The sequence below is a fragment of the Nicotiana attenuata genome, unplaced genomic scaffold (genome assembly GCF_001879085.1).
Source record: "Nicotiana attenuata strain UT unplaced genomic scaffold, NIATTr2, whole genome shotgun sequence".
Lineage (NCBI taxonomy): Eukaryota > Viridiplantae > Streptophyta > Magnoliopsida > Solanales > Solanaceae > Nicotiana > Nicotiana attenuata.
The window spans coordinates 1,879,926-1,891,834 of NW_017670238.1; the positions used below are offsets into that span (position 1 = coordinate 1,879,926).

The window sequence follows — 11,909 nt, forward strand, 5'->3', positions numbered from 1 at the left end:
GTTTGTTGTTGTTGTTGAATACATTATGTAGTTTGCAATGAGGCTTGTTAGAGCTACGTTAGATATTACCGGCTAAGTTGAGGCACGTTGAGCCTAACGCCATAATGGATTTTCCAAATGTCACGAAATTTGAAATACATATTTTAAAATGATTTGATTTCGCGGGACAAGTAGGTGCAAATCGCTCACGGTTTGAAAATTGAACTGTTAAATGCGATATCAGTATGAGCTGCAGCCTGCAGGAAATCTCGTGAACAAAATATGGTGAGGATACGCAACAGCATTCAATTTTCAAATAGCTATAGTTAGAAACAAGTCCATAGTTTCTAATTCTCTAGTCCGTCCTTGTGTTTCACACATCTTCCCAAGCTTCATATCGAACGTGAATCTTTTGTTGAGAAAATCCAAATTGAATGATTAGGTCACAAGAACACAATTTATCTTTCTAGTAGAGACAAAATGTTGCATCCAACCCTGTCCCTGTTGGATAGGTTAAATTTGGTTGTAAACTTGAGAATCCTAGTAACTCTTCGTTCCTAATAGGTTAACTTTTAATGTGGAGTCCAAACAGTGCCACGATCTTAAGAATTAGTGCTACTCGTACATTTCAATTAACCAAAGACCACATGATACAAAGTAAAGCTGGAGTAATCATCGTTATACTTAGTAATTTTGTTTATCATGTAAATAACAGAAGTAAAGAGTACAACATCAACAGTCTATAGTTATATCCTGTGCTGACAAAATAATCTTCGAAATAACCGTTCAGTGACACTGGAAATGAGGGAAGCACAAATCTCTTGCCTCTTCAAGAATCTCCGATCAGACCTGTCCGCTAATTCTAAAACGCTATAGATACTAATCATCATAATGGGTTAGCTAATCACCCATGTCAAGTTTTCGATTCACCGAAGAGGGCTATAGTTATAACCTATAGGTTTTTTTTATCAGGATATCAAAAATTCCTGAAAATGGTTTAAGACAAGAAGCTTCTTGCTGGGGAGGTAGCTGTTAACAGTCTTCTGATGACTACGGATATTTCCTTGTCTCTTGCCCCACCGAAACCACTGGGCAGCACGCACCATCAGATCTGGAATGGACAAAACCAAGTTACATGATTATTACACTAAACTGAAATTAAGCCATGACTAAGTTTCTTGATTAAATCTGATTTTAACCATTGACTTTCCAGAAATGAGTTAGATAAGGCTTGACTTTCCATTTAGAAGCAATTAGAGAGAACAGTTAAATGTTTTCCTTTGTTAATGCAAGTAATCATATGTCAACACTTGATCCTCGACCATGCATCTACAAAAGCATAGATGGACTGTCCAAAAATCTCCCAAAGAGCCAAGAAGTGGGATTTGCTACCAAGAAGTAAAATCCTTACTTGGGCTCCATATGTATGGCGTATTAGAGTATGGGTATAGTACTTAAGGAGTTCAACTGAATTTTTTTTTTTTTTTTGGGTTAATAAGGAGTTCAATTCAGTTGAAGTTAAGTGCAATATATTTGACAAACTGATACTACACTCGATCTTTAGCCAAAAGGGCTAAGAAATTTATGATAGATTTAACACTCTGAAACAACCAAGAATGATATTACCAATTACCAGTTAAACGGATAACAGAATAATATATGCAGGAGATACATTATTAGACCTTTTGAATAACAGCCAAGAAGATCTTATGAAAATTGAACATTTTCACAGCGAAGATGTAAAACAGATATTGGCACTATAAAAGAAAGAGCAGCCTGGTGCACTCAGCTCCCGCTATGCGCAGGGTCTGGGGAAGGGCCGGACCACTGTGCACTGTGCACGAGGGTTGTATTGTCCCGAGCAGCAAGCAACTATTGTACCTCAATTTTTAACCCCTTTGCACCTGTGTTTTACTTCCTTAATAGTTGTACCGAATAAGAAGAAGCCAAGGATTATTGTATTTCACGGTTTCTTTACAGGCAAAAACCGTGAACTTTTGCTCCTCTTTGTACTTGATACACTGTTGAACCATCTATTTACAACTGGAAGATTTCAGGATCCAACATTGCAGTGAATTTTTCCTTTTAGATAAAATATGTTAAGAGTTGTCATAGAAGTATAATTTCTATTAGGCTAGCAAATTATAGAAAGCCTCATATGTGCATGATTGGACTATGATGCATAGACAAAAAATTTGTCAAATCATATATTTTGAGAGATGAAAACCAGAAGACAAGTCGAAGAAACACAATAATTACCTAAAGACAAATCAAAGACACAAGAATTACCTACTCTCAGTTGATCTAACCATGACTTACTAGTCTTAGAAGTGACAAGAAACGATAGCAACACAAACATTCCCATCTTATTGCATGTTTGAGCAACTGAACAAGGGAAAGGGCCATTTCTTCTGGGGCTTTGAAGCAGCGCCAGTCATATTAAAGCAGGGTCAGATTTCTGGAAGAACTTATCAGAAAAAACCAGGATCCATGTCTTTGTCATTCAAGAGGTCCATTCTACCCCAATTTAAGAGGAACTATGAAGCCACAAAACCAAGACCAACCATCCATTAAATCCATAATCAAAAACAACTGCAAATGACGCTATTAACTCCGTGAGGGTCTTTATCCAGTTTTAGGGGGTCACGTCACTCTCTGTAGTTATCCACATCAAGCTAGCTCATCCGGAAAGAGCTTGTCACTCGGGTTTATTTGGTCACCCCTAAGCTTTTGGCTCCCAGATTCCAACTTGTCATTAAAAATACTCCCTACAAAATTCTGTATCCTAACTTGATGGGATATAAGTATCAAAGCTATTAATTGAAATTTAATTTAAAAGGAAACAAGACTTAAATTGGCGATACATTAAACTTTTTTCTAAATTTGAGCATTACTTAGTATATAAAGTAATTTTGGTGTTACCAATTTGGTAATGCATCATTACATGTACCAATTGAAGAGAGATAGAAAGAGTTTTTTTCCTTCTGAAAGTACACGTTTTAGAAACAATAAATGATGAAAAGTAGGACAATCTTCTAAAAACATACCAGACAAACCAGATCCTATTAGCATATGATTACATACATAGTTCAATAGCGTCTAGAAAGCGGACATCAAGTACAGTAGAGAAATGGGTTATTATTTCAATGAAAGTAATACCTCAATGTCAACCTCCTTTGGCTTCAGTTACCCCCCCCCCCCCCCACCCCCCGAAAAAAAAAAGAAAAATTAAAAAAAAATAAAGAAACTTGAATATGAAGTCCAGCATCTATGCAATCGCAGAAAAGTAAAAAAAAAGCAAGTTTAACATACCAGAAATATTAGATACCAAGGAGACAAGACAAAAAAGATGCAAAAAACAAATCGAGGAAGGGTTACTTACAGTATTACGCGAACTAATCATCCAGGATCCTGATTTTGATGAAGGAGATAGCTGAGAAGATGGCCTCTAGCCTTATTTATTGCAGCAAAACATAGGCACAAATGCTCCTCAAGACCCAGCAGCTCTTCCAGAAAATTGCTATGTTTCCCGTGAAGTTGCTTCACTACCTCCTGGATCGGGTACCGGTCTTTTCCTCTCTCTAGCGCAAAGCGCACAAGGCGCTTGTAATATTCCACTGCATCATATAATCGGCCCACCAAGCAATTTACTGTTTCTAAGTGATTGTGGAGGAAAAAGATCCCCTTTGTTGCATCATCCAGCTGCACCAGATGGACTAGTTCTTTTTTTGCCATTTTTGAAGGGAGGAAAGCAGGGCATATTGGGGCTGCAACAAGGGCGACAAAAGCATGAGTAGCTATAGCAACAGCTGATATGACCACTCCAACAGTAGCTGCGACTAAACATACGACTGAGCCTCTGGTAGCATGGCGGAGAAGTTGGACCTTTGAACGTGACTTGCGTAAAAGAAGGTCGAGCTCACTCTTTAGCTGGAAGTAGCAATGACGCATATCATCGAAGTTATGGGTGTCATGTCCAGGAAAGGGATTGGTGAGGCTGTCAAATTGGAGGAAGATGTCAAACGCCCAATCACATTGAGCTTGCGAAAGGGAATGTCCAGCAGACTCCATATCCAGGGGAAGGGCATCGAGAAGCTTATGAATGGGGGCATACAAGACTCGAGCTTGGTTTACACTTTGAAAGAAAAGGATACAGATATGAGTGGTTTGCTCACTATCGTCAAAGTACTTAGCAATAAGTTGATTTAGGGCATCTGGTATTATATGCAAAAGTGCCTCTTGGACACACTCATGACTTGGTTTAAGGACATCTTCTAATTGCAGCGGCTCTTCCTGGAACTCAACTTGTGCTACCTCCACACTAAGGTCAGAAGGGACCTCATGGTGGACCTTGGACCATATCTCGCCATACGAAGAAGTTTGAACAGCAAGGGTATATGCTCGTGATAGGTTAACGGTAGGTGAAGGTTGGGAACTTGCTGTGTTATCCTCAACTAAGCCACCTGCAGTTTATTCACATAGATTTAAGCTATCAGAATCTCCTATGAGGGGCAGTGGAAACTGCTAAAGTTTCACTCAAGCCACATACTTCAATTTTATGCCAATGGAACCATCAAACTTTGGAATATGAAGCAAAGAGTTCAGTTACCGTCAACAATAAAAGAGAAAGGAGATTGTATGCCATACACATAATTTATAGGGGATGCACAGGTTTATCATGAGTTTTGACAGAAAAAGATACAAAAGTACTATGGGATGAAAGAAATTATTTCTTGTGTTACTATCCCCGACCCTTAACACCTCGCCCTTAAGAAAGCACGGAAACATGCATCTAACTGTTGCCAACACCATCAGCTCAGTCAAGTAGAAGCGAAAAATTTGACTTTAGGGGTCCTTATTTCTCCAAAAGTTGTACAAACTGGGAAAGAGTGTCATAATATCACAACATCAAGCATTAGATCTTATTCCCAGCAGCTACCTTGAAAAAGTAATCAACTGAAGATTCGATATTTTTTTTTTGGTTTAGAATTTCATTAATACCACACCAAGATGGCGTCCAAAAATATGTAGAAGATATTCTAACCATATTTGATGCTTTTCCAAAAGGACCATCATATGGAGAACCCACATTTCTATTCATCCATCCCATCCGCCTCACTCAATCCCTTATCTGCTCATTCTAGTCCATACAAGAGAGACTTCTCATCCATAGATATCCAGAAGTTCTGGTTAACCCAATGCAGTTTACAAGTATCAGACTACAAATTGGCCCCAATGTTGCCATGTGCAACACACTATCTTACACGGAATGAGGCTTTTATTCATTTTAATAACTGTAATGCTTCAAGCAGCACAATTTCAGTTAGGGGTCCAAAACAAAACCAGCCCAAGTGACTTACAGGAAAAAGAAATACCCTTGGCCAAAGTGTAATTGCCCCTTTTGTACTCTTACTAAATCAAAATTCATAAACATACCTTCCAAAGCTGGAGGTGAGCTGTCAGTTGTTGCTGTTAATGATAACTGCCGCAGACAATGCAGCATTTGTATCCACGGTATAGTACTGGGCACACAGCATAAACAGGAATCATTTGCTGATGACAGGCAGGAAAATTCAGTCAAAGAGCCAATGAGCAAGCATAATCTCCAAGAGCAAGCTATAACACGACAGAACAAAAAGTGTGATATAAGTGCTGAATGACGGAAAAAGCAGTAAGTGAGCACGGAAAAGTTCTCCATGAAAGTAGATGAACGCGAAGGAACCTTGATAAAATTTATAAAGAACCTTTGCTTAATTAGCAAGTGAAATAAACATGACTTTTCAACCATGGCATTAGTACTGACGACAAAAGTTTCAGAAAAGAACTTGTCCACAATGTCAAGACAACATAATTTCTGGTCAACGTGCCCTACACAAACAGGCAAGTCCATCTGCTTTACTCAGCCGTAAATCATCGCAAAAAATTAGTCAATAAAATATTTGGATGCCGTAGCTAGCATTTCTGTTTTATATGTATAAGTGGGCTACACTAGTGATTAGAAGTCTGCACATTTTTATAAAAGAGCAAAGCTGTTTATGAATTGTGCAACATTCGCGCAATGTCAGGTTATCTTATCAAGATACTTATAACTCCTTTGATCTTGTTCTTGAGCTGGTAACCACTAAGCACTAAAATAGTATCGAAAATATAATCACCAAGCACTGCTTATTGATAGAGGGGAAGATGGCAGAGTTACTCAAGAAGCTCAAAGCTTAAGAATACACATTATAATTGCAGCCTTGCAGGTCAGGTAGGGAAATGGAGAACTCCATCATAGCTTCTCAAGAGTCACAAAGAAGGCGATGGGGAGATGGCTCTCTTAGTAACAACTGAAGGTAACATTCCACAGCCTCTCTTAGTATTTCATGAACGAGTATTTTCTAAGAAATCAACACATAGTTCAGTGATTTTAATGATACAAAAAATAGTTCTTTTTCAAAAAAAAAAAAATGATACAAAAAATAGTTTTGTGACTAATACTGTACAACGGGTAAAGTTCACGGACGGCTTATTTCCATTTCATCCTAAACTAGCAGCAACAAAAAACCTCCTCCTTGGTTCTTTTTCTTCCCTAATAATTGCTCAGCAAATTATTGAGTTGCAATCAAGTCCTCCTAGCTCAACATATTACTTTTTTCTTTTACTATTTTTTTAGTTGCATTCCCCACATAAAATGTAGAAACTGTAACAATAAGCCTTACTATGCTTTACAACAGTTTCCAGTAATTACTTAACATACCACACATTCCCAATGATTCGCATAATAATCCCAGCCCCCAACTCAAATTTGAAATTAGCATTACTGCAAAACTAAGAACTTTTATAGCTTTTCTAACAAAGAGGATAAAAGCATGACTTTATATATGGAAAAAAAAACGAGAGAAAGCAAATAAAGGGAAAGAATAAATATTTACCCAAAAATTGACCAAAAACTTTAATCTTCTTGTACAAGCTGTTTGAGTCGGGCTTTGATATAATCTTTTCGGGCCTTAGCGCGGGCTTGTTGAGGGGCAATATTGGAAAAGGAAAGATAGGCACCGGCGGCGATGAAGATAGCACCGGCGGTGACGCCGCAGAGAGTGAGTTTGAGCTGCTTGGGGGCTGGTGGGTAGGACCAAAATACCATTTTTCTTTGGAGTGTATGTGTATTTAAAGGGGAAAGAGGGAAAAGGGGAAGAAGAGTAGTGAAAGAAACGGGAAGCTGGAGTCTCGAGAGAAACATTTGTCGTTTGACTTGTCAATGTGACTCTCGCTACTTGCTAGGGAAGAAACAGCAATTAAAAACAAAAAGAAAAAAAAAAAAGAAATTGGATGAAAATTATTTTGATCCCCCAACTTTATCTTAAAAATCAAACTCATCCACAATATTAAACAATAGATATTTTGCTCCTCAAATCTCAATTGTATTTTTATAATACCTATTTTACCCTCAATCTTATCAGCCTTGGCCTTTTTTTTTTTTTTTTTTATTTTACTTTTTAGTATCACAATATTTTTCATAATCTATTTATAAATTTACCTATAATAAAAATAATTTTTTTAAAATTAAATAATTTGAAAACCGATAATCAATCATATATAATTTATTGAAATTGAATAATAAAAGAAATGGATTCAATTAAAATATTAGAACAAAAGATCTTATAAATATCAATCAAAAAGTTAGTGCAGTAATATAAAAAATAATAACTGAAAATAGAGGTAAATTTTATAATAAATTCCTAAAAGATTACATATTTATACCTCAGATGCTCTTTAAATTATAGTTTAAAAAATATTACATTAATAAGAATAAAAGAGAAATCAAACCTTAAATATATACTTAATATTAAAGTAACAATAAATTTTGTTAAAAATTCATATAAGTACTATTCTAGTTAAATTTTGCTAACTAGTGAACACGTTAAGCATACATCTTGAAAATTGAGAAAATAAATAATCCTAGGCTTTTTTCCCCTTCAATTTACATATTTCTCTTTAGTTGATAATCTTATTGCTTTAGTATTTTTTAAGTTAAGTAGTTTAAAATAAAAATCTTAATCTTCATTACTCAAAAATTGTTCGAACTTGTTTTCTTGGTGATATTAAATAGCTATAGCTAAATCTTAATTCTCTATGGGATCCGACTCTCGACTCTTAGATTAGATTATAATTGCAGCGACCGTTTAGTCCTTTTTATAAGGCATAATGACGAGCGCAAAACACAACATAAAGTTATTGCTCGCTAGTCAAAGATAGTATAGTTTAATTATCGTCTCCACAGAGATTGAATTTAAACTGTATTCAAATAATCTTCAGTAGATTACTATTCAGGAAAATTAACACTTGATGTGATGACTATCGCGATTAACCACTAAAATTTAAGCACTTAACAATTGATCACAAAGGACAGTAGATGGGCAATGAAGAAATATCAATGAGAGAAATAAGGGTATTTGACTAGATAGGTGCAAGATATCTTACTCGAGATCCAATTCTTGAGTTGATTCACTCTATAATACGGTTGATTCACGCGAATTCAACCGATAATCAGATTACACTTGAAGTTAATGTTCCTCTTTCGATTAAACGTTAATTTCAGTAATTAATTCACTTGAAGCACATTGAACAATTGCAACAATAAAATGATGGTTATGATCTAAAGGGCAACATCTCACGAATATTTCCCTATTTTCTAGTCCGGTTAAAAATTCAAGAGGCTCTTTCGATTACCTATTTGAATCACGAATTCAAACTAGAGCATAAGATGTAAAGAAATTCAATATCAAACTCCTATTTCATTTAAGCATAATAATAAATATCGCCACAATATAAATTAAAGCCCCATCAATTAATTCTAACAATTATCAAGAATTAAATCCCTAGTCAAGTTATCGAAACAACATATTTGTCAACACCCAAATAGAAATTACTCCATAACAATGGAGTGTGACATCTTAATAAGGTTCAAAAACAAAGAAATCATCAATTCAAATGATTCTATACAAACTCCCGTATTACCCGATTGCAAGTTGGAATATTGATGAATTCTTGAGTCTTCTTGCCTTGGTTTGTTCTCCCTTCTTTCGTAGGTTAAAAGTCCCCTCAAAATCGTATTTTTGATGTATTTCTACCATGTAAAAATAAACCCGGATGAAGCTACCCTTTCCTAGCCGAACTTGGAAATCACTCTAACGATTTTGCATAGCCGTGCCGCGCTGTCCCATGCGCGCGCTAGTGAGGAAATCTAAAGAGCTTGCACTTTGCTTGTCAGACCACTTTTGCACTGCCGCGCTGTGCCTCGCGGCGCCCCATGCGGCGTGGCTATGCCTTTTTCTCGGAGTAAATTTGTTTGTTAACTTTTTGACATACGGACTTGGTCTTCGACCCTTGGACGTAATTCCGACTTAATTTCTTGGGCTTTTACTCAAACTTCAAAGCTCCAACTTGTTCGATTTAGCTCCAAAATATCTTAATAGCTCGGAATCATTTCCTGCATGGCATAAAACACGTAATAAGCGTAATTCTCTATCATTAAGCTCAAACACACGTAAAATGCAGTAATTAGAGTGCAATACTACGGCGAAAACACAAATTTTTTGCCTACCATCAACACCCCACACTTAGACCATTGCTCGTCCTCGAGCAATCAAACTACACTTCATATATGGATGACTTTTTCATCAAACAACATCCCAAACACATCATGACAAGAATATTTAAAATAGACTGAGCACCATATTATAACATCCTAACCTCAAGACTCGACTCAAAAGCACCACGTATTTTTCATAACCTACTCACTTACTCTAACACAGAGGTCAAAGACGTTACCTTACCTTCGCAAATCATGTGCCCTCACACAAACAATAGAGAGTAGTTCCACACACAATATCGTTCAACAACAATTAGGAACTCAAGATAGAAAGAATTAACTCACTCTCTGAAATAAAATTCATGCGCCACAGAGACGTACTATAGGCTTGCCCTTAGTGTACTACTCTACTAGTTGAGCTCATTCTGCTAAGGATCAAGTAGGACTTAATTCGGTTGTGAGGCTGCGGGACGGGTATGATACATACGTATGGATATAGTGGCTACACCTCTCTGAGCACTTTAATACATATACATTAACATGTCAACCCCACACTTATGTTGATAGCATCAAGCTCCCAATTCTTTAAGTACAAACAGGATGAGAGCTACCACTAGCAAAGAATCAATTTTTTTTTTTCAAATACATACACAAACTCTTTTTTTTTTCTTTTCAAATTTCTGATTTTTTCCCCAAGCAACTTCATTTTTTTTCTTTCTTTCAGTTGCTTACAGGTGGCTCTCATAAATTTTCAAACAGTCCACCTTTCTCCATTTTTCTTAGTTCCACTCAAAACCCAAACATACCTCCAATTTGCTTTAACAAGCTCATAACAATTTTAAGTGCTCAAGAGAGTTAGATGGTTCAAACAGATAGTCAATTCAAATAACGGGTCAGGCTTGTATTGTGGTTGCCAAATAAAATAGACTACATGCTCAAAAGGGCTAACTATGATGCACAACAATTAGGCGTGTCACAGACATGTAATTAGCTCAATAAAGAAATGCCTATATCACTTCCTAGACTGAAAAAGACTTCTATCTCGCTTTGGAAACACACGGGGCAAGTTCTAGCCATCAACTGACATGCACAGAATATCAACAACAAGCTCGCTCACACATTGGCACATAACTTAGTTAGAATCAGATCTATCCCGACTATCTACTCAAAGCAGTTAAGCATAGTTAATATCAAACAAATTAAGGTACTTCTACAGGAGTCAAGAACTGAGCCTAGGCGTCACAACTAAGGCACTCACCGCTCTTAAGGCATATGTATTCAAGAAAAATTGCTTCAACTTAGCACGATGACTCAGGCTTCTTTATTCCTATAAAACTAAAAAAAAAACTAACTACACCCTGTTCAAGTAAAACCCTTGAAAAATAACTGCGGCACAAAGAAAAACCATGAGAGAATTACTACACTACCTAAGAAAGTAAAATAAAATAAAAGACATATCCTTGGATTTTCAGATTTTTTTAATTAATTTTTGTATTTTTCTCATTCGACTTCAAATTCCTCAAGAAGCCAGTCGACAAAATCCATCATCGGGGAGGGTCGAAACTAAACATTTAATTACTAACTATTACAGGCCGATAGAATTTAGAGTTATGAAGATCATATTGTCTAAGAAAGCAAGAAACAAATCAAACAAAACCAACTGGCAAATAGAAAATAATTACAAATACAATCAAATAGGAGCACCCCTGTCACGACCCCAGTTCACCCTCCATGAATATGTCGTGATGGCACCTAGTTCCTACAACTAGGTAAGCCTAACAGTGCAGAATAACGAGTTAACATTTGCGGAATAATAAATTAAAACTGAACATACGGAAGTAACAACTGTATATATAAGGCCACTCAGCCTATACAACTCAAAATATACGGAAGTCTATAACTAAATCCCAAAACCCGGAAACTCACAGGAAACACAGGCTAATAGAATGTAGTAAACTGCTCTACACCAGAATGTCTAAACAACATGAAAGGAAAGAAAAGGAACTATCTGCTAAAGCCGGAATAGAGTAGAGACTCCTGGTCTGCGAACGTAGCAGATATACCTCAAGTCTCAGCTAGGACTCTCCACCACGAGGATGATACGTCTGGGAGGAAGTACCTGAATCTGCACATGAAAAACATGCGCACGAAGGGCATGAGCACACCACAACGGTACTCAGTAAGTGCCAAGCCTAACCTCGGTTGGGTAGTGACGAGGAAGGTCAGGGCCCTACTGAGATAACATAATAAATAATGAGATAACAGAAATAGTTTAAATAAAGTCTACAGCGAGAATCTAAACCAGGTAAATAAGGAAGAACTGTAAATAGAAAGCAAAGGTAACAATAACACGGAA

General features: G+C 36.7%; 1 protein-coding gene across 4 annotated transcripts; it reads right to left on the reverse strand.

Annotated features, from left to right (window-relative positions):
- Positions 1–630: 630 nt before the first annotated feature.
- On the reverse strand, positions 631–7,206 carry LOC109236421 (UPF0496 protein At3g19330-like). 4 transcript variants are annotated; one of them, XM_019402603.1, is made up of 4 exons: positions 6,894–7,206; positions 5,416–5,501; positions 3,362–4,442; positions 631–1,090 (listed from the first exon to the last, which is right to left on the reverse strand). In XM_019402603.1, exons 2-3 carry the CDS (start codon positions 5,480–5,482, stop codon positions 3,379–3,381), a joined length of 1,131 nt encoding a protein of 376 aa, XP_019258148.1. In that variant the 5' UTR covers positions 5,483–5,501; positions 6,894–7,206; the 3' UTR covers positions 631–1,090; positions 3,362–3,378. The 4 variants fall into 4 exon arrangements, with proteins under 4 accessions (XP_019258148.1, XP_019258147.1, XP_019258144.1 ...); XM_019402602.1 differs by having other exon boundaries at positions 5,416–5,532; XM_019402599.1 differs by having other exon boundaries at positions 5,416–5,595; positions 6,894–7,205.
- Between the last annotated feature and the right edge of the window lie 4,703 nt (positions 7,207–11,909).

Coding starts and splice junctions, on each gene's coding strand:
- LOC109236421 (XM_019402603.1), bottom strand. CDS start 5,482: ATGCTGCATTGTCTGCGGCAGTTATCATTAACAGCAACAACTGACAGC. Junction 4,443..5,415: donor CTCACCTCCAGCTTTGGAAG/GTATGTTTATGA, acceptor AATAAACTGCAG/GTGGCTTAGTTGAGGATAAC.